Genomic DNA, 27,933 nt, shown 5'->3' with positions numbered 1-27,933 from the left:
GTATTAGCCAACATAAAATACTGTATTGCAAATATTAAATGCTTTATTGTAAGTGATGGGGAATGTACATTAAAAAGGCTTACAGGAGAGATTTGATTGGAAAATAAGTAGAATTAATTTCCGTGCATTCATTCAGACATGATTTTGCCTTTTAATTCAACTAAAGTTACTATATTCTATTGATTTGATTTGATCTGTTTTGATTTGATTGTGGTAAGAATGCCTAACATGAGATCTACTGTTTTAATGAATTTTAATTGTACAATAAATTATTGTTAACTATAGGTACAATGTTGCACGGGTCTCTAGAGTTCATTCATCTATTCTTTATTTAAAAATTCAGAATTCAAAACTTCACAGCCCATTCTGCCAACTCATCATAGTGTTTGTTGATAAGCTTTCCTTTCTTATTTTTATAAAGTTCACCTCTCCCACAATTTAATTTCATCACTCATATTTTTTTTAATCAGCTTTCTCAGGTTGAATCGTTTCTCACATTAATGTGTTCTTTTCCACTTAATAACTATTGTGTGATTGACAAACATTTCGAATTATTATTTTGCCTCTGCTAGTAAATAGTGCAATTCTTTTTTAGCATTTTTAACCCTTTCTCTATTACTTTATTTTCTAGATATTCAAAAGTCTCCACTAAAGAACATTATTAACAAGAAAGACAGCACACTTACTTTATATTCTAAGTTGGCACTTCTTGTAACTAAAAACTGTTTTAATGAATGAGACAGGAAATGAACAAGATTAATGTTGTTCATTTAGTTTATGTATTTGTTTCTGTTAAGATAGCTATAACTTCAAAATATACTCAAAAAGATTTTGGTGGAAAATAATGTATGGCTAAATTCAGAGTAGAGGTGCACCTACTTATGCTGCTAACATCTGTATATTCCATGACTATAAGCAATGCTAAGGGAAAATCCAACCTCATTTACCCATCTTTTAATTTGTAGGTGTTTGAAATTGCTGATATCGTTGATCAGATGTCACCTTGGGGCATGTTGCGGATTCCACGGCCACTGATTATGATCCGAGCATTCCGGATTTATTTCCGATTTGAACTGCCAAGGACCAGAATTACAAATATTTTAAAGTGAGCGCTGCTTTACAATAAGTTAAGAGGAAAAGTTGATGAAGTTTTTTGTAAGTTTTATGTACTTTACCAACTTTTGTTTCCCTAGGCGATCGGGAGAACAAATATGGAGTGTTTCCATTTTTCTACTTTTCTTTCTACTTCTTTATGGAATTTTGGGAGTTCAGATGTTTGGAACATTTACTTATCATTGTGTTGTAAATGACACAAAACCAGGGTAAGTTTATCTATTAACTGCATTTTAATCTAGTTGATTAACAAAGTTATCTCTGTAATTTTCATGAGAATAACCTCTGAGTCAGATTTTTCAAACAGTGCTTATGTCCTCTTTGTTCTGTGTCTCTGCTTCCTCGATATTGTTTTTGTCCAATTTTTATTTTATTTTATTTTATTTTTGAGACAGAGTCTCGCTCTGTCACGAGGCTGGGGTGCAGTGGTGCGATCTCGGTTCACTGCAACCTCCGCGTCCTGGGTTCAAGCGTTTCTCCTGCCTCAGCCTCCAGAGTAGCTGGGACTACAGGCATGTACCACCATGCCTGGCTAATTTTTGTTTTGTCCAATTTTTAAAGACAAATATTCAAGACAACACAGATTGGAAAATGTAAGCTGGTGGGAAAGTAGATTAAGCAAATACAAAGTGTACATTTAGAAACCTGAGTGTGGCAAAATGGGGAGTGTGCTAACATAATAACATAAACCTAAAGCTTCACTGTGGAAGCTTTTCATGTTAGAATGAGTTACATGTTCGGGAAAAAAAGCTCATTTTTATTATTATTTACTTTTGTCATCATTCCCTAAAGTAGTTTCCTAAATGATTATAACATCATTTCGAGACAAATAGACACTATTATCTGTTGCATTTGTCTGTTGTAGGGTTGGTGGGTAAGACAGAATGTATGTACTTTAATTACCTATTATGTATTATGCAATAGGGCACCTGCCTCTTCTACTTGGCTGGTCATTGTTAATATACAACTCCAGGGATGTGATGGCAGGAGAGAGCAGAGTGGGTTGTTGGCCCCTGGATGGTCCAGAAGTGTCCCATTAGGTGTTAGCTAGATATAGAGTTTGGGGTTCCAAGCACAACCCAGAAGTGCAACAGATATGACTAAGCCAGATTTCAGGGTAGCAGGGATTGGGGATAATACAATTGATTTTACACCTTATATTCAAATCTTCACATAGGAATTTGTCTATTTATAAATGAAGAACTCATCCATAAATTACCGATTGAAAAATCTTGATTCGAATCGTAGAAATTAGATTTAAAGCACTTTATAAAATTCAAAAAGAGATTAGAAGCAGCCATTCATCTTCAAAATATTTTTAATATATCAATATCTACTTACAAACCAATTGGGTGTATAAGGATCATTGAGTTTAAAAATATTGAAAGGGTTATGTTGTGTTTTCTGCAGTTGGAGCATTTTTTTTCATAAAGTCTATATACTTGTATATATACAAAGTAAATAAACCACAAATAAGTGAATATCTCTGTGAGTATAGACATCATGATAAGCTTGGCTCAATTCCAACACTTTATTGTATGAGTTTGCATAAATTATTTAGGTTACTCCTCAATGAAGTAGATTAATAACAGGACATACTTTCTAGAGGTGTCAGGAAGAGCAAATGAGGGAATGAATGTAAAGACAAGCAAAGTAACCAGCACATAGTAAAGACATTCACTGTATGCCAGCTGTCATTATTTTGTTGTCATAAAGAGATATGTAAACATGCTTACATGCTGAGGTGGTAGGCATAAGTGTATCCTCCAAAACAGAGATAACATGGTTAAAAAAAAGGAAAGAGCAATAAAGAAGACCAAAATTTAAACTTGTAAGAATATGAAAGGAAAACATCTATGACTAATTCATGGCTATGTTATTTTACTGACAAAGTAACTAAATTAATTCTGAGTTTATTTCACATTTATAATGGTCATTTAATTATTAGTCTCTCCCAGAAGTAAATTTAATAATTGAATTTCTAATTCATGCACAAACAGTATATGTATATTATGCAACTCCTGATAGTTACATAATATACTAAAAACTAAAAGTGAATTTAATTGTTTGCTGTTGCACCACCCCAAAGAATGTCAACGCCAAAAGGGTAGAGATTTTGTTTCCACGTGTTTTCAGACCAGGAGGCATGTGCAAGTTTCTAAGAAAATATGAATGAATGCAGTAACTTCAAAACATCAGTATAATTTCACTGGTTAAGTGTTAAACAGTAAAGCATAATCTATTAATCAAGGCCTTAATTAATTTTATTTTTATTTAGAAGGCATGCATCTCATACCTACTTAGAAATTTACCAGAGGGGGCTGAGCACAGTGGCTCACACCTGTAATCTCAGCACTTTAGGAGGCTGAGAAGGGTAGATAACCTGAGGTCAGGAGTTCCAGACCAGCCTGACCAATACGGTGAAACCCCTTCTCTACTAAAAATATAAAAATTAACCAGGCATGGTGGCACAGGCACCTGTAATCCCAGGAGGCACCTGTGATCAGGAGGCTGAGACAGGAGAATTGCTTGAATCCAGAAGGTGGAGGTTGCAGTGAGCTGAGATCGTGCCACTGCACTCCAGCCTGGACCCCAGAGCAAGACTCCGTCTCAAAAAAAAAAAAAAAAAAAGAAAGAAAGAAATTTACCTTAGGTTCACATAAGTGTGGACTGATACCATGCCTTCCTTGATTATCCATAGTATTATATTGAAGTAAAGATCTCATTTTTTCTTGTTTTTTAATATAACTTTTATTTTTGCATGATGTGAGTGAATAATCTATTCAAAATTATTTTTAAAAGAAAAATACTGTTGCTACTAACCCCACTCCCAATCTTCATTATTATTGTTCAAAATAGCCTTGGAAAATAACTTTTTGATAACCATTTTCTGGACATATTATTATTTTCCCCTATTATTGAAATTATGTCTCTACTTTAACCACTTTATTGAGATTTTGGTGAATATAAAAATCTTTACATATTTATTATATACGTCTTGAGGGAACTGCTTCCTTTTTCTGTCAGAATTAAATCCAGAAAGTAAGTTATTGCATTTATTATTCTACTTCCTGAAAATTATGATCCTTCTCAAATTAACTTGTGTATTTCTTATGAGGTACTTCCTGAAAATAATGATCCTCCTCAAATTAATTTGTGTATTTCTTATGAGGTACGGGTCAAGATGTAGTCTTAACTTAGTGGTTGGAATGGACATCGGTATCTTAGGAGAAGCTCTCAGTATTTCTGTTAAGTGGGATGTGAGCTGTAGAGTTTTCAAAGTGAGGAAGTTACCTTTCATTCCTATAGTGCCAAGAGTTTTTAATCATTGATGTATGCTAAATTTTGTCCGGTGCTTTTCCGTTTTGTTCTGTTAATGTACTGAATTACATGATTGACTTTTTTAATAGAAACCAATCTTGCATTTCTGGTATATTGCTAATTTGGTCATATTGTATTCCTCTTTATACATTGGAAGATTTGATTTGCTGATGTTTTTGTTACAAATTATTGCATCTTTGTTCACAAGGAGCATTATTTTTAGGTTTTTTTAATTGAAATATCTTTACCGGGTTTTGAAATCCGGGTAATGCTGTCCTCATAAAACAAGTGGAACGTGTTTCCAAGGGTTAATATAAGATTCATATTCTTTCTTTCTTAAATGTTTGATAGAATTCATGAGTAAAACTCAGGGCCTGAAATTTTCTTTGTGCGAACGTTTTTCATTACAAATTAAATGTATTCAACTTACAGAGCTATGGAGTTGTTATCTTTCTTGTTCTGTTTAGTTGGTAAATTTTGCTTTTCAAAGAGCTTACCTATTTTTATAGTTTGTCAATATTGCATAATGTTTATACAAATGCCCTCTGATTATCTTTTGAATGTCTGATTATCTTTTTAACATCTGTAGAATAGTGGTAATAAGCCATTTTTTCCTGACATTGATAATTTGTACCTTTCTCTCCATTTTTTTATGTCTTCTCAATTGTATTAATCTTTTCACACACATACAAGAATCTTTGCCCTATTTAATGTTCTCTATTGTTAGTCTGTTTTTCATGTTGATTTTTTATCTTCATTATTTCCTTATTTCTGCTTTTTAGTTTTTGTTTTCTTTTTCATCTTTCATAAAATGAAGGTATATAGACATCTTTTAACATTTTTCTAATACAATAATTTAAAAATATAATTTTCCTCTAAGCACTGTTTTAGCCTCTAAGCACTGTTTTAGCTGCATTTCCAAAATGTTGATATGTTGTATTTTTATTATTATTCAATTCAAATATCTTCTAATATATGTGATTTCTCCTTTGACCCGTAGGTTATTTAGAAGTATATTTTTAGAAGGGTGAGATTTTCTAAAAATGTTATTTGGGTGCATAATTTTATTCTGTTGTGGTCAGACAATAGTCCCCGTGAAATTTCAGCCTTTTGAAATTCATTAGGAATCATTTTAAGGACCAGTATATGGTCTTAATTGGTGAAAATTCCATGAGAATTTGAAAAGAGAAAAAGTGAAATCTGCAATTTTTTAGTATAATATCTATAAATGTTACCAAAGTCAAGTTGGCTGATAATTTGTTCTAGGTATTTCTATCCTTCTTGGTTTTTAAAATCAGGGTTGTTCTAGCAATTGCTGAGAGAGCACTATTCAATTTTCTAGATGTGACAGAAATTTTCAATCTCTCTTATTTTTGTCAGTTTTTGCTTTATATAATTTTCAACTTTAATTAGGCGCATAACGTGTCATTGTATCTTTCAGATGGGCTGACCTTTTTATCATCATGAATTTTGAATTTTTTTCCTAATTAGCTTCTGGATGCCAGGGTATATGATAGGTCAAGAACATGACATTTCAAATTTTTCAATAATCATAACTCTAAATTAATTTATAACTCTAAAATAATTTATTTTATTTAATCACCTTTTATCTTATTAACCAATTGATTTGTTCCCACAATTACTTAAGTGTACTTTAGACCATTCCTGGATTGACAGTAAAAGGGAGCACATGACAAGTTCTTAGTTTTAGAGCATGGGCTGCATAATCCTGAGCCCAACCTGGTGGTGATGAAATTAAGCCCAGCGCTAAGAGCGTAAATGAAGAAGAAACTCAGTAGTAAGAGAGTCTGGACCAACTAGTCAGATGCCCTAATCAGCAACTCTCATTCCACTGTCAAAACCTTGGAGATTTTGTGTGTTTTTTAAATAAGTGAAATGATTCAAGTGGTGCCTACCAAATTTATTTTGTCCTCTCCATCAGTGCGTGGCATACAGCATTAATGATGAGAAGCAACTAACTCCCATAAGCTATTTTGGGGGAATAGAGGATGGTACAAATATCACAACTTTACAAAAAATATTACAACTCCTTCAAAACACAGTTTGGCAGTTTTTGTTAAAAAAAAATAAAAAAGTTGATCAGGCTGGGTGCAGTGGCACACGCCTGTAATCTCAGCACTTTGGGAGACTGAGGTGGGGGGATCACTTGAGCCCAGGAGTTCGAGACTAGAGTGAGCTATGATTGCATCACTGCACTCCAGCCTGGGTGATAGAGTGAGACCCAGTCTCTAAGAAATAAAAATGAAAGAAAGAAAAAAAGTTGAACAGGCACCTGCCACATGTCATTTATTCAACTCCAGGTATTTAACCAAAAGAAATAAAAATGTATGTCCACACAAAGATTTACATATGAATGCCCACGGCAACTTTATTCATAATACTCCAAACTGGTGACAACCCAAATTTCCATCAACAGATAGATAAACTAATGATGATATATCCATACAATAAATACTATTTAATAATAATAAATAATGAACTATTGATGTATACAGCATGTTAGATAAATCTCAAAATAATTATGATGACTGAATAAAGCCAGATTAAAAAGATGACATATTCTATGATTCCATTTACATAAAATTCTAGAAAATGCAAACTTATCTTTAATGATAGAAAAGAAATCAGCAGTTGCCTAGTGATAAAGGTTGTGGTGGAAATAAGGGTTTACAAAGGGGCATCAAGAAACCTTTGGGGTTTATTGACATGTTCGTTATCTTGGCTGTGGTTCTGTACATGAGCCACAACTTATCAAACTGTACACTTTTGTATGTGCAGTTTATGTTATGTCAGTTACACCTACTAAAACTGCTTAAAATGTCTCAGGGTGAAGTAGAAATCTAATTTTTCCTATGGTTAAGCAATTGTGCCTGCACTATTTATTGTGTACTATTACCCACTGAGTTTAGTTTCACCTATCTCATTCACTAATTCCCTGTCTATACGTGGGTCTGTTCCTATGGGGCTCTATTGTGCTTCACTGGTCTATTGGACTATCTCTTTGCCAATATCAGACTCTGAAAGTCTTTCAAATTACAACCTGGCTTTATACATGGGGTCATATTTCCAGCTTTCAGCTTTACATGGGCTCAAGACCTGGTCTTCCGCCTCCTGTGGGCATTAAAACCCAGGCTCTTGGATACTGGGTACCTAGCTCCCATTCGTAACACTGTGTCAACTCATGTTCCTTCTGTTCCTACTCATTTACTGCTTTCCTTCTTATGTTTTGACATTTTGGAATGCATTTTTTTTATTGTGAGCCCAAATGTGGAGTTTTTAATGCTATCTGTTTGTAGTGGAAGGAGTTGAACTTGATGTAGTCCATCTTCCCACAACCAGGACTCACATTCATAGCTATTTTGTTTTCTGTTTTTGTCTAAGGTCCTTGAGGACACGTATGAGAAAGGGGAAGAGGATATTGTGTTATATTCATCTTTTTATCCTTACTAACTAGTATCCTAACACAGAAAAATTAATTAGTAACTATTTATTGAAGGCATGGTTGATAACATATTATATTTAGACGATAATATTAACATGATGACAAATTGATAAAGAAGATGAAATAAAAAAGAAACACAGAGAAAAGTAAGTTGTTAAAAGCAGGAAAGGAGAAATGGCTAAAAAATAGAAAAACAAAGTTTAAGCAGAAAGAAGCAGTGAATTAGTTCATATACAGAGTAAGAAAACTGAAGCAAGTGGTGAGTAAGGGAGTTGACTGTGTGGGTGAGGGAAGAGACAAATGCATGGAAGAAAATCTGTAGGTAGTTGGATTTATTTTTTTTTTAGTGTATGTAGGCTGTAGAATATGCCTAGATTGTTCTATGAGTGAATATGAAAATGGAAAAAGATATTGTGTGGGTTGGAGACAATCAATATGGAGATGAAGAACAGGGAAATCTTCTGGATAAGAAAGCAGCTGTGTAGTACTGCAGTGGGTACAGAGGCTGGCTTCAAATTACCGTTTTATTAAAACCAAGTCAGAATGTGAGAGTTATAAAACTTGTAAATGCAGCTAGAAGATCAGGCAGTATGCTGGCAAACGAAAGCTCATATTGCCACATAAATGATCACAGAAATTGAGAACAGATTCATGAATGTCTTCTGAACTCATGACCCTAGAGTTGCTTCAGTAAGTATTATTTGCTAGTTCCATGCTGTATTTGGTACCAACAAAAGAACGATACTGAAAAAATGCATGAAAACATGCCTTGTGATCTAAATATTAACTCCAGCTCGTTACTTTATCCTAAAAATGAAGTTCACCATGAAAAATTTCATACATGTTGACAGAATGCTTAGTTACCTGAGACATAGCCATTATGGTGAAATGGCTGCATTTTTCTCTTTCCCATATGTGTAAAACCTGCCTAGTAGCATACACACACACACACAAACACATACACACACATTTATTTTGTCTTCTTTTTATGTGACTCTTTGTTTACTATTTGAGAAGAAAATGCTTAACTAGCCACATGGTAGTAATGTTGCCCATAATCACAACTGTTATATCTTTGATGCTTCATTTCAAGAATCTATCAATAATATCTTTTTTGTTGTGTTTTTTTGAGACAGACTCTCACTCTGACACCCAGGCTGGAGTGCAGTGGCATGATCTCAGCTTACTGAAACATCCATCTCCCAGGTTCAAGAGATTCTCCTGCCTCAGCCCCCCAAGTAGCTGGGACTACAGGCACGTGCCATCACACCCGGCTAATTTTTGTATTTTTAGCAGAGACAGGGCTTCATCCTGTTGGCCAGGCTGGTCTCGAACTCCTGACCTCAAGAGATCTGCCTGCCTCAGCCTCCCAAAGTGCTGGGTTTAAAGGCCTGAGCCACCATGTCCAGCCTTATTTTTTAAAAAAATTTCAGTTCAATATTACTGCATTTCAAAGCCCCACACATAAGCAGAAAAGCTGTCAGCATCATTTTACGGTTACTATTAGCCCAGACATAAATTTAGTTTTACTCTTAGAGACTCAAGAAATATCCAAACTCAAAATAAAACAGAAAATGGTTAATTGATTTGAAAATTTTTAACTTTTTTGTTTCCTTTTGTAGACTCTAAACTATGCCTTTTTTTAAAAAAAAAGAAATTCTGTTATTTGGAATAACAGGAATGAATCTAGAAGACATTATGCTAAGTGAAATAAGCCAGGCACAGAAAGATCAATACTGCATGATCTCACGCATATGTGGAATCCTAACCAGTTAATTCATTGAAGTAGAGAGGACAATGATGGTTACCAGGGGCTGCGGTGGGAAGGAGATGGGGCTGCAAGGGAATGAGGAGTTGCTGATCAAAGGGTACAAAGTTTCAGCTAGGCAGTAAGAGTAAGTTTTGAGATCCATGCACAACAGAGTGACAATGGTCAATAATAATGTGTTATCTATTTCAACATAACTAAGAAAGTAAATTTCAAATGTATCATCACAAAAAAGTTAAGTGACATGATGGATATATTAATTGGCCCGATTTAACCATTATGCCTTGTATACATATATCAAAACATCACATGATGCTGCATTAAAGTAGTACAATTATGATTTGTCAATTAAAATACTATTATTTTAAAAATCTATTATGCACATCTCTGAGTCACATATTAAGCTAAGGTATGATGGCTGTGTTTTCAGCAATCAGTGTTGCCGGCTACTGCTGTGACCTCATTTCTCTTAATCATTTAAGAGAAACGATTAAGAGAAATTGTTAACAATTGTTCCAACTTCTACCTAATTGATTTGCATGTATTATAGCCTAATCATGACAGAGATTTCAGACCAGAAACTTGCATATCTTGGGTTTCATAGTTGACCTCCGGAACTGATTCTGTTTAATATGTGAGGCAAACAAGATAAAGAAGCAACACAATATATACAGTTTTGCTTTTAAATGGAACTTAATTCTTGTAAGGCCCAATAGCAGGGAATCTTAGCTATGTCTTCGGTAGCAATACTAGTAAAGCTTTAGATTCTTCTCTGATAATGAATGGCAACCTAAGGCAATTATGAAAAGAGTAATGAGATTTGACTAAGCAAAGCAGCTCATTTCCTAAAGAAAGTTGAGAAGAGCAATGGCTTGTAGCAGAAACAGGTGTTGCGAAATACCAGCTGTGATGGCAGCAATCTCCCCGAAGCTGGAACAGGAATGTTTAAAAATGAGCTGGCAGGTTAAATAGAAAAGATGAAGACTTACCTGACACCTTATTATCATTCCTGAAAAAGAAGGGAAACGTATTCATAGCTCAGTATCAAATAATGAAATCTTATTTCCAAGAGTGAGATAATTAGAAAAACTTTAAGGTAAGTAAATGTAACCATTAAATATATAAAAGTTTAATATAGAGAGAGCAGGATTCAAATAGGAACTCAGGAACATATTTGCAATGGCTGGACCACTAGCTTTAAGCCCAGAGGTAGGGTGATCACACATCACAGATGCCCAGGACAATCTTGGTTTATCCCTACTGTTTCAAAGTAATCACTAACAGCCTCTTATTCGATTTTAAGGAATCTCAATGTAGACAATGCATCTTATGGTCACCTTGCCCAGGGGAAGTTTATAGAACTTGGTATTTTATAAAATATCACCAAGAGTTGAATTAGAGATAATATAAACTTGGATTTTTTTGCAGTTTGCTCTTGCTTGTCCAAATACATTTTAAGTTTATTAAAATAAATACATTAAAATTTATTAACTAAATTAAAATTTATTTGTCAGGTATTCTTTAGTGTACTTGGCAAATAAGTGAAGTATTGTCTTATAAATTTTGTTGACAAAGAGGTTTTTTCATGGAATGCTATGCAGCCATGAGAAAGAATGAGACTATGTCCTTTGTAGCAACATGAATGAAGCTGGAGGCCATTATCCTAAGCAAACTAACACAGGAACAGAAAACCAAATACCGCTTGTTCTCACTTATGAATGAGAGCTAAACACTGAGTACATATGGACACAAAGAAGGGAACAACAGACACTGGGGCCTACCTGAGGGTGGAGAGTGAGAGGAAGGTGAGGATTGAAAAACTACCTATTGGGTGCTATGCTTATTGCCTGAGTGACGAAACAATCTGTACACCATGCCCCCATGACACACAGTTTACCTATATAACAAACCCGCACGTGTATCCCTGAATCTAAAATAAAAGTTAAAAAAAAAAAGAAATACAAATAGAAACATACTGGAATTTAGAACATTAATTTTTAATTTATAAGGACTTTATCAAGAGACGGTTTTGTAGAATATGTAAAATCATAATTGCCCCAAATTCATGCAATGGTCTATGATGTCTTCTTGATTCCTATGTATTTATTTATTTACATATGTTTATTGATACGATAGATGTAAGTATTTTTGGAGTACATGTGATATTTCGATACATTCATGTAAGGCACAATAATCAGATCAGGGCAATTGGCATATCCATCCCCTGAAACATTTTTCTTAATACTGGGAACACTTGAATTATTCTCTACTAGCTATTTTGAAATATGTAATAGATTACTGTTTACTATAGTCACCCTACTGATTTATCAAACACTTAGGTCTTATTTCTTTTATCTGACTGTATTTTTGTACCCACTCATCAACCTTTCTTCATCCAACCGTGGCCTTTACCCTTCGCCCTCTCTGGTAACAACCAATCTACTTTCTTTCTTTTTTTTTTGCTCTCAACTGTGATACTATATTTTAAAGTCACAATGTTTCTTTTACATATGAAAAATAATACATTTCCATCCAAGCAGTCAATAAATAAAAGCAAAATGAAATGGACTATATCTTCAGGAATTTATGGATTTAATCTATGTAAAAATTAAAGATGTAAATAACATACTGCAATCTCCTCCGTGACTCCCAACAGTAGAAATAGGAAAAGCCCTAACTTTTTTTATTATTATTATTATACTTTAAGTTTTAGCATACATGTGCACAATGTGCAGGTTAGTTACATATGTATACATGTGCCACGCTGGTGTGCTGCACCCGTTCACTCGTCATTTAGCATTAGGTATATCTCCTAATGCTATCCCTCCCCCCTCCCCCCACCCCACAACAGTCCCCAGAGTGTGATGTTCCCCTTCCTGTGTCCATGTGTTCTCATTGTTCAATTCCCATCTATGAGTGAGAACATGCGGTGTTTGGTTTTTTGTCCTTGCAATAGTTTACTGAGAATGATGATTTCCAATTTCATCCATGTCCCTACAAAGGACATGAACTCATCCTTTTTTATGGCTGCATAGTATTCCATGGTATATATATGCCACATTTTCTTAATCCAGTCTGTCATTGTTGGACATTTGGGTTGGTTCCAAGTCTTTGCTATTGTGAATAGTGCCGCAATAAATATACATGTGCATGTGTCTTTATAGCAGCATGATTTATAGTCCTTTGGGTAAATACCCAGTAATGGGATGGCTGGGTCAAATGGTATTTCTAGTTCTAGATCCCTGAGGAATTGCCACACTAACTTCCACAATGGTTGAACTAGTTTACAGTCCCACCAACAGTGTAAAAGTGTTCCTATTTCTCCACATCTTCTCCAGCACCTGTTGTTTCCTGACTTTTTAATGATTGCCATTCTAACTGGTGTGAGATGGTATCTCATTGTGGTTTTGATTTGCATTTCTCTGATGGCCAGTGATGATGAGCATTTTTTCATGTGTCTTTTGGCTGCATAAATGTCTTCTTTTGAGAAGTGTCTGTTCATATCCTTTGCCCACTTTTATCTTCATAAGATCCACTTACTTAGGGCCTAAATATGAGCGAGATCATGTGATACTTGTCTTTCTGTGCTTGGCTTATTTCTTTTAACATAATGACATCCAGTTCTGTCCATGCTGCTGCAAACGTCAGGATTTCACTCATTTTTATGGCTGAATAGTATTACATTGTGTGTGTGTATATATACATATCACATTTTCTTTATCCATTTATCCATTGGTGGGCAGTTAGGTTGATTCCATATTTGGCTATTTGGAATAGTGCTGCAGTCAACATGTGAGTGCTGCTATCTCTTCAATATACAGATTTCCTCCCTTTTGGATATATACCCAATAGTGAAGTTGCTGGATCATAGAGTTATTTCATGTTTGGTTTTTTTCAGTCCATGCTGTTTTTCACAGTGGCTGTCAAAATTTGCATTCCCACCAACAGTGTATGAGTGTTCCTGTTTCTCTGCATTCTCACCAGCATTCACTGTCTTTTTTATAAAAGACATTTTAACTGGGGTGACATGATATTTCACTGTAGCTTTTATTTGCATTTCCCTGATGATTAGTGATGTTAACCATTTTTATATACCTATTTGCCATTTGTATGTCTTCTTTTGAGAAATGTCTGTTCAGATTTTTTGCCCATTTCTTAATCAGATTATTTGAGTTATTTGAGTTCTTTATATATTCTGGTTATTAATCCCTTGTCAGTTGAATCATTTGCAGATATTTTCCCTTATTCTGTGTGCTGTCACTTCACTTTGTTGATTGTTTCCTTTGCTGTGCAGAAGTTTTGAGCTTAATGCAATTCCATTTATCTATTTTTGCTTTAGTTGTCTGTGCTTTTCAGATTTTGCCCCCCAGAAAATTTGCCCAGACCAGTGTCCTGAAGCATTTACCCAATGTTTTCTTCTAGGAGTTTCATAGATTCAGTTCTTAGATTTAAGTCTTTAATCCTTTATTATTTGATTTTTATATGATGAGAGGTAGGAGCATAATTTTATTCTTCTGCACATGGATATCCAGTTTTCCCAGCACCATTTGTTGAAGAGACTGTCCTTTCCTTAATGTTCTTGACACCTTTGTCAAGAATGAATTGGCTGTAAAAGCATGTATTTATTTCTGGGTTCTCTATTCTGTTCCATTGGGATATTTTCTGTTTTTTTTTACCAGTACCATGCTGATTTGGTTGCTATAGCTTTGTAGCATATTTTGAAGTCAGTAAGTGTGATGCCTCCAGCTTTGTTCTTTTTGCACGGGATTGCTTTGGCTATTCAGAATCTTTTGTGTTTTAATATAAATTTTAGGATAGTTTTTATATTCCTGTGAAGAATGTCATTGGCATTTTGATAGAGATTGTGTTGAAACTGTAGATTGCTTTGGGTAGTGTTGACATTTTAACAATATTGATTCTTCCAATTCATGAGCATAGAATATCTTTCCATTTTTTTGTGTCCACTTCAATTGCTTTCATCAGAGTGTTATAGTTTTCATTGTAGAGATCTTTCACTTCTTTAGTCCCAATTATTCCTAGGCATTTTTAATTTTTTAATAAATATTGTAAATGGGATTGCTTTCTTGATTTATTTTTCAGATTGTTCACTGTTGGTGTATATAAATGCTATCAATTTTTGTATGTTGGTTTTGTATCCTGCAATTTACTGAGTTTGCTTATCATTTCTAACAGTTTTTGGTGGAGTCTTTAGGATTTTCTAAGGGTAAGATCATGTCATCTGCAAATGAGGATAATTTTATTTCTTGCTTTCCAATTTGGATGTCGTTTATTTCTTTCTCTTATCTGATTGCTCTGGCTAGAACTTCCAGTATTATGTTGAATAAATGTGATGAAAATGGGCATCCTGATCTTGTTCCAGATCTTAGCAGAAAGACTTTCAATTTTTCCACCTTTGGTATGATGTTAGCCATTGGTTTGTCAAATATGGTCTTTATTGTTTTGAGGTATACCCCTTTTATACTCAATTTTTTAGTGTTTTGATAATAAAGAGATGTTGAATTTTACCAAATGTTTTTTCTGCATCTATTGAAATAATAACATGGTTTTTGTTCCTGGTTTATTTATGTAATATATCATGTTTATTGATTTCCATATGTTAAGCCATCCTTTCATTTCTGGGAGGTTAAATAATATGTCCAGATGGTAAGTGAGAGAGCCAGGATTTCAATTCAAGTCTAACTTCCAAGCCTATGTACGTTTTACCATTTGAGAAACTTCTGTATTTTAATTCTACATTCATAAACCTATATACACATAGAGATCCACATCCATACGTATAAACTGTTTATAATATATGTAGTATAATTTCTACATTAAAGTTTTTATTAAGTCTGGTTTCTATCCCTATGTATATGTTATGTTTCATGGGATTCGACTTCATCTAAATCTGTAAACTAGTGATGTATTATATATTTTTAGTACTATCTATATATCTCTTATTTTATTTTATTATTATTATACTTTAAGTTTTAGGGTACATGTGCACAATGTGCAGGTTAGTTACATATGTATACATGTGCCATGCTGGTGTGCTGCACCCATTAACTCATCATTTAGCATTAGGTATATCTCCTAATGCTATCCCTCCCCCCTCCCCCCACCCCACAACAGTCCCCGAAGTGTGATGTTCCCCTTCCTGTGTCCATGTGTTCTCATTGTTCAATTCCCACCTATGAGTGAGAATATGCGGTGTTTGGTTTTTTTTTCTTGTGATAGTTTACTGAGAATGATGATTTCCAATTTCATCCATGTCCCTACAAAGGACATGAACTCATCATTTTTTATGGCTGCATAGTATTCCGTGGTGTATATGTGCCACATTTCCTTAATCCAGTCTATCATTGTTGGACATTTGGGTTGGTTCCAAGTCTTTGCTATTGTGATTGTGAATATATATCTCTTTTAAAATTGTTCTGCCCATTGATCTCCAAGATGTGAACCACCTGAGGTGCCAGAAATCAGCCTTTCATATGATAATAATATTTATAAAGTAAATATAAGAATATATTTCAGAATAAATTGAACTTTCAGATGAAAATTAATACCAGCATGATTTTTGCCAGAATAGCAAAAATGTTTGTGAGAGTCTTCAGTATACAAAAAGAAAACCATGCAGTTTGAATGGGGGTCTAAAGGAAATGTAACTTATTTTGATCAATCTTTTGATCATATGTTTACTTCCCAAAAAGAAGATAATGTAATATTATAGGTTATAAGATTCTTATTATTAGTGGTAAATAACTTTTATTGAACAATTGCTTTATGTTATTTTCTCAGTTAATACTTATAACAACCCAATAAGTTATGTTCCATTTTTACACTGCATATTACAGCCAAGGAAATTGAAGCTGAGTAAAGTTAAATAAAGTGGCTAAGATGAAACAGCTTGTATCAGAAGCAAGACTAGACCCATTTCTCCCTCACGCTGCTTTCTATGCTTTCAGTTGTAACTTGTTCAGTGTATGAGATAATCTTCCTTCAACATGTGTGTCCAAAATGTTTGAATAAAATATTTAGTTTTCCTTTAGTTACAAGGAGCATATTCTTAGAAGACAAGTTCTGAATGGGACACATGAGTAAGTGGTTAATTACGATTGCTTATTTTAAGACTGAATTCTAAAGGCATGCACTGGAACTTCTGATCATCCTCTGTGAGTGTGGAATGAGGAGCTCTACCTATTCAGTCCCTCATAATTAGTGTTTACTGTAGTTGCCTCCATAGAATCGATATTTACTGTCACTTTTGTATCTCAGGTTCCACCCAACCAGCTTGGTTTTCCACATGATAGAAACCATAATAAGTATGCATAACTACAGCAGCACCACTAGTGAATTTTGAAAATTAATTTTTAGGATGAAATCTGTTTGGTAAAGAAAATCACCTGGCAAAATGGTAAAAAATGCTGATTCCAAGCCATGTTTGTGATTCGTATTTTTAGGCAAGGCTGAGATTCTCAGAATTGGCCAGATTAGAAATCAATTGTTTAAAATTTTAGTTTTGCAATTAATTCCAAAAGATAACACAAAATTACATGGCTTTTTTAAAAAGACTTTGAGTCTTCAAAGAAACGTTAATCTTCTAGCTAGCTGCTTACTGCCCTGCCCAAGGGTAACATGCATGTCCTCTTCCCTTAAGACTATTTCCCCAGAAATGTCCAAGGAGCACCACAGGTAATTAGAGCCTCCTGTCTTTCCTGCAAAGAGGCAGGTATGTCTTTGTTTTCTGGGATGGGCAAACATCTCAATTTTATTTATTTAGTGACTCTTACATGTTCTTATTTCTAGAGATTGAATTGGGCTGGTGTACTTTGTGGTTGAGTGTGGTTGGAGTCGTCGGGGCGTTGGCACTTTTAAAATCCCTCACCGACTTTACTTTTCATGTTCACATCATTGGGGAGTTTGTAAATCCATTCTTTCATTGCTATAAAGAAATACCTGAAACTGGCAGGGCACAGTGGCTCATGCCTGTAATCCCAGCACTTTGAGAGGTCAAGATGGGCAGATGACTTGAGACTAGGAGTTCGAGACCAACCTGGGCAATATGGTGGAACCCCATCACTACTGAAAATACAAAAAATAGCTGGGAATGGTAGTGTGCACCTGTGATCCCAGCTACTTGGGAGGCTGAGGCACAGGAGCCCGGGAGGTGAGGGAGGTTGTAGTGAGCCGAGATCATGCCACTGCATTCTAGCCTGGGTCACAGAGTGAGACTCCATCGAAGGAAGGAAGGAAGGAAGGAGAGAGAGAGAGAGAAAGGAAGAGAGGAAGAGAGAAAGAAAGAAAGAAAGGAAAGAAAGAAAGAAAGAAAAAAGAGGAAAGAAAGAAAGAGGAAAGAAAGAAAAGAAAGAAAGAAACAAGGAAAGATAGAAAGAAAGAAAGGAAAGAAAGAAAAACTGAGACTGGGTATCTTATTTCTTTTATTACATTTTTGAGTCCTATATTTGTATCATACAGAATGAGTTCTGTGTATTTTTCAGATGGAAAAGAAATATTGACTTAAAAGGTACCTCTCAAATTTTAATGTGTACAATAAACTGGAGATCGTGTTAATGTAGATTATTTTTTCAGAAGATCTGGAAGAAAGCCTCAGTTTCTGAATTTTTAACAAGCTCACCAGTAATGTCAATGTTTTTGGCCAAAGAAGAATATTTTGTCAAAAATTCAGTAAGTGGAAGAGCCTGTGTTTCTTTTTCTAGTTTTTCTGGCATGTAAACAAAGATAAGAGTTTTCATTTACCAAAGACAGATATATGCAAAGAAAACCTAAGAAAGAAAGGCAGCTGCCAGATTAAATGTGATGGTTTATGCACATCAGCTGCATAAAGATACCTAATAATTAAGAGAAAAATAATTAACTCTGTAGTGCGACGGTCTGTCAGAGAGCTCTTTAACCAAGTGAATCATTAACGTTAACTGCACTAGGACAAATTTTTATGATGTGCTGATGCACACAGAAGGACACAGCATCACTGCTGCGATATTGCCCCCTCAAAAGTAAATTATAGTCTAAATTTAACCATAAAGAGACATCAGTTTTATGCAAAGTTCAAGATACACATATCTTTCATGTTCTATAATTTGTAATGTTGATTTTAAGTAGTCTTTAGCACCCTAGGGAGCAAGTATCTCCTAATAATTTTTTTTTCAGAACTTTCTGGGTAATAAATGGCATCCTGTTAAATAAGCATTTTCTTCTTTTTTTCTGCTTTTTATCCATTTATTTACTTGTTTGCTTTTTTAAAAAAATTTTACTTGAAGTTCTGGCATACATGTGCAGAATGTGCAGGTTTGCTACATAGGTATACATGTGCCATAGTGGTTTGCTGCACCTGTCAACCCATCATCTAGGTTTTCAGCCCCGCATGCATTAGCTATTTGTCCTAATGCTCTCCCTCCCCCTGCCCCTCACCCCCCGACAGACCCCAGTATGTGTTGTATGTTCTCATTGTTCAACTCCCACTTACGAGTGAGAATGTGCACTGTTTGGTTTTCTGATCCTGTGTTAGTTTGCTGAAGGTGATAGCTTCCAGCTTCATCCATGTTCCTGCAAAGGATATGATCTCATTTCTTTTTATGGCTGCATAGTATTCCATGGTGTATATGTCCCACATTTTCTTAGTCCGGTCTATCATTGATGGGTATTTGGGTTGGTTCCATGTCTTTGCTATTGTAAGTAGTGTTGCAATAAACATACATGTACATGTATCTTTATAGTAGAATGATTTATATTCTTTTGGGTATGTATCCAGTAATGGAATTGCTGGGTCAAATTTTATTTCTGATTCTAGATCCTTGATGAATCATCACATTGTCTTCCACAATGGTTGAACTAATTTACATTCCTACCAACAGTGTAAAAGCGTTCCTGTTTCTCCACATCCTCGCCAGCATTTATTGTTTCTTGACTTTTTAATAATTGCCATTGTGACTGGTGTGAGATGGTATCTCATTGTGGTTTTGGTTTGCATTTCCCTAGTGATCAGTGATGTTGAGCTTTTTTTCATGTTTTTTGGCTGCATAAATGTCTTCTTTTGAGAAGAGTCTGTTCATATCCTTTGTTCACTTTTTGATGGGGTTGTTTCTTTTTTTCTTGCAAATTTGTTTACATTTCCTGTAGATTGTGGATATTAGACCTTTGTCAGATGGGTAGATTGCAAAAATTTTCTCCCATTCTGTAGGTTTCCTGTTCACTCTGATGATAGTTTCTTTTGCTGTGCATAAGCTCTTTAGTGCTTCTAGTTTAATTAGATCCCATTTGTCTATTTTGGCTTTTCTTGCCATTGCTTTTAGCATTTTCATCATGAAATCGTTGTCCACGTCTATGTCCTGAATGGTATTGCCTAAGTTTTCTTCTAGGGTTTTTATGGTTATGGGTTTAACATTTAAGTCTTTAATCCATCTTGAGTTAATTCTTATCTAAGGTATAAGGGGTCCAGTTTTAGTTTTCTGCATATGGCTAGCAAGTTTTCTCAGCACCATTTATTAAATAGGGAATCCTTTCCCCACTGCTTGTTTTTGTCAGGTTTGTCAAAGATCAGATGGTTGTAGATGCGTGATGTTATTTCTGAGGTCTCTGTTCTGTTCCATTGGTCTATATGCTGTTTGGGTACCAGTACCATGCTGTTTTGGTTACTCTAGCCCTGTAGTATAGTGTAAAGTCAGGTAGCATGATGCCTCCAGCTTTGTTCTTTTTGCTAAGGATTGTCTTGGCTATATAGGCTCTTTTTTGGTTCCATATGAAATTTGTAGTATAGTGTAAAGTCAGGTAGCATGATGCCTCCAGCTTTGTTCTTTTTGCTAAGGATTGTCTTGGCTATATAAGCTCTTTTTTGGTTCCATATGAAATTTAGAGTAGTTTTTTCTAATTCTGTGAAGAATGTCAATGGTAGTTTGATGGGAATAGCATTGAATCTATAATTTATTTTGGGCAGTATGGCCATTTTCATGATATTGATTCTTCCTATCCATGAGGATGGAATGTTTTTCCATTTGTTTGTGTCCTCTCTTATTCCCTTGAGCAGTGGTTTGTAGTCTCCTTGAAGAAGTCCTTCACGTCCCTTGTAAGTTGTATTCCTAAGTATTTTATTCTCTTTGTAGCAATTGTGAATGGGAGTTCACTCATGATTTGGCTCTCTGCTTGTGTATTTTTGGTGTATAGGAATACTTGTGATTTTTGCACATCCATTTTGTATCCTGAGATTTGCTGAAGTTGCTTATCAGGTTAAGGAGTTTTGGGGCTGAGACGATGGGGTTTTCTAACTATAGAATCACGTCATCTGGAAACAGAAAATTTCACTTCCTCTCTTCCTATTTAAATACCCTTTATTTCTTTCTCTTGACTGATTGCTCTGGCCAGAACTTCCAATACTATGTTGAATAGGAGTGGTGAGAGAGGGCATACTTGTCTTGTGCCAGTTTTCAAAAAGAATGCTTCCAGCTTTTGCCCATTCAGTAAGATATTGGCTGTGGGTTTGTCACAAATAGCACTTATTATTTTGAGATATGTTCCATCAATGCCTAGTTTATTGAAAGCTTTTAACATGAAGAGTTGTTGAATTTTATCAAAGGCCTTTTCTGCATCTATTGAGAATCATGTGGCTTTTGTCTCTGTTTCTGTTTATGTGATGAATTACGTTTATTGATTTGTGTATGCTGAACCAGCCTTACACTTCAGGGATGAAGCCGATTTGATTGTGGTGGGTAAGCTTTTTGATGTGCTGTTGGATTCGGTTTGCCAGTATTTTATTGAGGATTTTTGCATTGATGTTCATCAGGGATATTGGCCTGAAGTTTTATTTTTGTTGTTGTTGTGTCTCTGCCAGGTTTTGGTATCGGGATGATGCTGACCTCATAAAATGAGTTAGGAAGGAGTCCTTCCTTTTCAATTCTTTTGGAATAGTTTCAGAAGGAATGATACCAGCTCCTCTTTGTACCTCTGGTAGAATTTGGCTGTGAATCTGTCTGGTCCTGGGCTTTTTTTGGTTGATAGGCTATTAATTACTACCTTAATTTCAGAACTTGTTATTGGTTTATTAGGGAGCCAACTTCTTGGGAGGGTGTGTGTGTCCAGGAATTTATCCATTTCTTCTAGATTTTCTAGTTTATTTAGGTAGAGGTGTTTATAGTATTCTGATGGTATTTTGTATTTCTGTGGGGTCAGTGGTGATATACCCATTATCATTTTTTATTGTGTCTATTTGATTATTCTCTCTTTTCTTCTTTATCAGTTTAGCTAGCAGTCTATCTATTTTGTTAATTTTTTCAAAAGACCAGCTCCTGAATTCATTAATTTTTTGAATGGCTTCTTGTGTCACTATCTCCTTCAATTCTGTTCTGATCTTAGTTCTTTCTTGTCTTCTGCTAGCTTTTAGATTTATTTGCTCTTGCTTCTCAGGTTCTTTTAATTGTGATGTTAGGGTATCCATTTGAGATCTTTCTAGCTTTCTGATGTGGGCATTTAGTGCTATAGATTTCCTTCTTAACAGTGCTTTAGTTCCCAGATATTCTGGTACGTTGTCTCTTTGTTCTCATTGGTTTCAAAGAACTTCTTGATTTGTGCCTTAACTTCATTATTTACCCAGGAGTCATCCAGCAGCAGGTTTGTTCAATTTCCTTGTAATTGTGTTGTTTTGAGTGAGTTTCTTAATCCCGAGTTCTAATTTGATTGCACTGTGGTCTGAGAGACTGTTATGAGTTCAGTTCTTTTGCATTGCTGAGCAGTGTTTTACTTCCAATTATGTGGTTGATTTTAGAATAAGTGCCATGTCGCACTGAGAAAAATGTATATTCTGTTGATTTGGGGTTGAGAGTTCTATAGATGTCCATTAGGTCTACTTGATCCAGAGCTGAGTTCAAGTCCTGAATATCCTTGTTAATTTTCTGTCTCATTGATCTGTTTAATATTGACAGTGGGGTGTTAAATTCTCCCACTATTATTTTGTGGGAGTCTAAGTCTCTTTGTGGATCTCTAAGAACTCGTTTTATGAATCTGGGTGTTCCTGTATTGGGTGCATATATATTTAGGATAGTTAGTTCTTCTTGTTGAATTGATCCCTTTACCTTTAGGTAATGCCATTCTTTGTCTTTTTTTATCTTTGTTGATTTAAAGTCCGTTTTCTCAGAGGCTAGGATTGTAACCCCTGCTTTTTTTTTTCTTTCCATTTGCTTGGTAGGTCTTCCTCCATCCCTTTATTTTGAGCCTATGTGTGTCTTTGCACATGAGATGGGTCCCCTGAATACAGCATACCAATGGATCTTAACTCTTTATCCAATTTGGAGACTGGGTATTTTATAAAGAGGAAAGGTTTTAATTGGCTCATGGTTCTCCAGGCTGTACAGGAAGCATGGCACTGGGCACCTGCTCAGCTTCTGATGAGGCCTCAGGAAGCTTACAATCATGGCAGAAGGCAGACGGGGAGCAGGCACATCACGTGACAAGAATGAGCACAAGAGAGAGAGATAGTGGAGGGGAGGTGCCCTACGCTTGTAAATGAGCAGATCCCCTGTGAACTCAGAGCAGCTCATTGATCACCTAGGAGTTGGCCCAAGCCATTCATGAGGGATCTGCCCCTGTGATCCAATCACCTCCCAGCAGGCCCCACCTCCAGCACTGAGGAGTATACTTCGATGAGATTTGGGCGAGGACAAATATCCAAACTATATCAGGGAGTTGTTAGTATGTCTGGCCATCTTGAAAGGATGAAAGCATATTGGAGTGGAAAAAAAATTGCCTCTCTCCAGCCATACAACTCAGTCAAGCCACATTCAATTAACATAAATATATTTTGACCTCCAAATATGTAAGAGGTGATTTATATTCACAATCGCTAATTTATAATACAGTCTCATAAATTGGATCTTCACGAGAAAGATGAGCAAATTGCTCCTTGCCAAAGTTAATTGGCTGAATTACCAACTAAAGTCCTGTTATGCTTGACCCCAAATTCTGGTGGCCCCTTTCCATTATGTCAACCGGCTCTCTTTACATATAGATTCTCACCCTGTATCTTCCAGTTCCTAAGGCAAAAGGAGAAAAGTTGCTGCGTGAGGATCTCTTGGCCCAGATTTTAAAAGTCAAAGACAGTGGATTGCCTTATAACCTCAAACGGTTTCACATTTCCAGTTTGGAGCTGATCAGTGCATCCTCTGTGTCCTGATGCTTAACTTTTCTTTTCTTTCCTTTTTGAGATGGAATCTCACTCTGTTGCCCAGGCTGTAGTTCAGTGGCATGATATTGGCTCAGTGCAACCTCTACCCGCTGGGTTCAAGCGATTCTCCTGCCTCAGCCTCCCAAGTAGCTGGGATTACAGGCATGCACTACCAAACCTGGCTAATTTTCATATTTTTAGTAGAGACGGGTTTTGCTGTGTTGGCCAGGCTGGTCTCATATTCCTGACCTTAGGTGATCCGCCTGCCTCGGCCTCCCAAAGTGCTGGGATTGCAGGCGTGAGCCACTTCACCCGACCAACTTTTCTGATATTATTTTGAATATGTTCGTGCCCTCTCATTGCCTTATCCTAACCCAACTGCAGTCTTCTGGCTCCTGTCAGGTGCACTGTCGCTTATCCATATTGGCAAAGTAGTTGAGGGAGTCAACTTGGGGAACATATATTATTTTAAAAAGCTGTTCAGATATAACAAGATAACTATTTAAAATATTCCTTTAAAATAAAATCATGTACTGCATTGTCACTTAAATTTCATAGTCACAATATTTGAAAAACATACTTAATTTTACCATTTTTATGCATGATGGCTACAATTCTTTACAACTTTGCCTACCAACCCTTTCAGGAATGGGTGAAAGGAGTGGGAAAATCATATTAAAATACTCAGCTTTACAACTTATTTCCTAGAAAAAATGTGCCAGGTTAACTTGTTTATTAAAAGAGGTGTGATGTCAATATTATTTCCTGCTTCAGAATATTTATCTTGTTTTGCAGTTACACTAAAAGTCCAGGCAGAGCCATTAAAAGTTTTCCAAAATCAATAAATAATTTATCTCTGCAAATAAGACTCTTGCTTTCCAGGGTGGGATTAGTCTTCCAGAGCATCCAGCATTAGAATTAGCCAGACCAATTCATAGAATTTATAATTAATCCTGACCAGAGGAAGCTAAATAAGAGTGAAAATGAAATCAGATGATTGTCTGAAATGAAGCTGGAAGGCGGTAACAGCCACACTAAGTTTTCTGTAAGTACATGCAATGACCAGGAAAACCCCTCAATCTAGGGGTCAGCTTTTAGCAAGATAATGTGTCTTGCTAAATTTTTATATCTGCCACAAAAGGCAAGACAAGCACCATGTAAGGTATCAAAGGCTATATTCATTATTCTCTTAAGTGCAAAAGAGTTTGTGTCTGTATCTATGTATGATTGTGTGTGGGTGTAATTTTCTCCATGGGTTTATTTAGAATTGTGTTCCTCTATTTTTGATGTATTTCTAGAACATACAATATAAATAAAAATGAAGGCTTACAGATGCAATAAAAAACAAAATGCTCAAGTTGTATAGTGTTATCTGTTGCATATGGATTTGTTAGGCTACTTATTTATTTACATCATTGACAATTTCTTATGGAATGCCAACTTCAGAAATGTATTGTAGCTTGGACTCTGCAAATGTCTTTTACAACAAATGGGTCAAATTTCTATACCAAGAAGTCATCCTTAGCCTGCTTGTCTTTAGTTTTTTAACAAAAAAAGGTAATAACAATGTAAACAAAATTGCTATGTATAAATTCCTATCATAGGTATATGTTGTGAAAATCTAGCCAGTAAATTTAGTAATAATTTATTTTGTGAGTATCTTTTGACCTTTTTTGTCCTTTCTCAGATACTAGGAACAGTTTATAATCAGCTCATGCTGCATCAGTCACAGTATCCATTTAGGGTAGCACGAATCCTTGTCTTTTACCCTAATCTATAAATCTCTAACAGTGTAGTTTAAAAATTACTTTTGTATGATAACAACTGCTTGTTAACAATCCTTGTATCTCACTAAACAGCTACACTCACCAGTGAAAAGGTGAAAAGGTCTCTCTCTTTCTCTCTTTCTTTCTCTCACTCTCTCTCTCTCATATGCAAATGCAGGCTCTGACATTTTCACTTTCCAGAATGTTATGCTTTTTATTCCATCACTAGAACTAGTGCCTGTGGATCCTTTAATAATAGTCACTCCAAGCAACACCCTATTGCAAGGTTTTCCCAGTACCCACCATCTGCCACCCATAGTCATAGTTGATTTTTCTGCTTTGAACTTCAGTTAACATCAGGAGCATATAGATAGCTCTTAAAGCATTCATCACACTCTCCTGTGGTCATGACTTTTTTATTCTCTCTCATACTAAGCAGTAAAGTCCCTGAGTCCGCTTTATTCCTTTTATTCATCTCCATTCCTAGCATGCTGTGTGGCATAGAGTAGGCTTGTCAAAAATAATTATTATGAATTAATAAACAGACATTCAAATACAATTAAGTGCCCCCCTACGAATACGGGAAAATTTTTCTGAAAAGAGGCTAACTCATCATAAGCATAGTCATATTCATTAATGACAGTGATTACAGAAGGCCAACACTAAGTGCAGTGCCAGAAGCCGTGATGGTAGTTCTATATCTGTAGAGAAAGACGATATTGTGAATAACGAAGAGAGGAATCTTAACATGAAGTCTTAAGCTATTGCCTTTGTCATTGGTGAGTCTGTGGTGAGAGGAGAACTATGCACAGTGAAGCATATGTTGAATTATGGGGCACATGCTTTTGCTTAAGTATATCCCTTTTCTTTTATATGAAAGCGTTATGATGTCCTTCTGGAAATTGTTTTTTAAACACCTGGAAAGTTTCTCATTTTTCAGATGAGGAAACTGAGGCTCAAATGTTTCAAGTGAATCTCCCAAGGTAATTAAGTTGGTTAATCACCGAACTGAGATGATCATCTTTGTGTTGTGATATACAGCTCAGTACTCTGCACCACTAGGAGTGGTGAATAACTTAAAACCACAGGACTCTGAGGTCCTGAGGTATTGTTTGTGGCCATTATCAACAATTTTAGTAACAAGTTCAGAACACATTTTCTTAGATCTCAAACTCCTACAAAATGTTATTTGTAAATAGAATGTGTTGTTAAGAATTAAAAACAAACAAGCAAACATATGCTAGGAGGATAATTGAAGGCTTTTAAAAAAACAGTTAGCTGCTCCCGGGGATTCTAGTACTCATTTTGATACATGGAAACTACTAAAGCCAGAAATTTAAAACATTGAAAATCAGTGCCAATTTGTGGTTTATTACACTTAAAAATGCATAAAACAACAGGACCACTTATTAAAGAGTTTCTGTAGTTTACAAATAAATAATTCACCATAGATTTAAATAATGGTAGAAAGACACATTCATTCATTTATTCATTCATTTATTCAGAAAATAATTATTAAACATCTACTATATATTAGGTTTCTCCAGAGAGAATAAAGAATATACAATAGATTATATATATGTATGTGTGTATATATATATATATGTTGGCTTAGCTCAAAAGATGTGTCTATAGATACAGATACAGATATAAAGAGATTTACTTTAAGGAATTGGCTCATGTAATTTTGTAGGCTGTTAAGACCAAAATCTTCAGGGAAGCCTGGAAATTTCAGCAGAAGCTGATGTGGCAGGCCAAAGGCTCTGCCAAAGATGTGGCAGGCCAGTGACCTCTCACTGCTGAGAAGTCAAAATCTTTCCTATTAATAAGATGAGTCCCACTCACATTATGGAGGGTGACATTCTTTACTCAAAGTCTATCAATTTAAGTGTTACTCACAGCTATAAAATACCTTCACAGCAACATCTAGACTGGTGTTCGACCAAACAGCCAGGCACCATACTTTAGTCAAGTTGATACATAAACTTAACTATCATAGACTCAGTGTCAGGGACTCCATGGAATTGGAAATTACACTAAGGAACAGTTGAGTTTGGAAGACATCCAATGAACAGATGACCACACAAACATGAATGGCCTTTGTCTCAAGTGCCAGAAACAAAAAGTGAGGGTACCTTGAGAAGTTATGGCAGGGAAACCTGGCCCAGTGGAAGGCACTTGGAGTGGCTCCCCCGAGAAAATGATAGTCAAGCTGGGGCCTGAAGGCTACAAAAATGGGGTTAACCAAAGAAAACAGGAGAGACTTCCAAGTAGAGGAGAAGACCCTGCATTAATTAGGCAGGAGCTGGGAGAAGACCAACATGGTCAGACACGG

General features: G+C 35.6%; 1 protein-coding gene across 7 annotated transcripts in view; it reads left to right on the top strand.

The window, feature by feature from the left end:
* Positions 1-27,933, top strand: part of NALCN (sodium leak channel, non-selective) — a 365,066-nt gene that overhangs the window by 38,809 nt on the left and 298,324 nt on the right. For all 7 annotated transcript variants that reach the window (XM_024231054.3, XM_024231061.3, XM_054529197.2 and 4 more), the window contains exons 5-6: positions 966-1,105; positions 1,194-1,322. In XM_024231054.3, the coding sequence (XP_024086822.1) occupies positions 966-1,105; positions 1,194-1,322 (269 nt within the window). The remainder of the gene's footprint in view (positions 1-965; positions 1,106-1,193; positions 1,323-27,933) is intronic.

The sequence above is a fragment of the Pongo abelii genome, chromosome 14 (genome assembly GCF_028885655.2).
Source record: "Pongo abelii isolate AG06213 chromosome 14, NHGRI_mPonAbe1-v2.0_pri, whole genome shotgun sequence".
In the NCBI taxonomy this organism is placed as follows: Eukaryota; Metazoa; Chordata; class Mammalia; order Primates; family Hominidae; genus Pongo; species Pongo abelii.
This window is presented reverse-complemented; position numbering and strand designations above follow the sequence as displayed.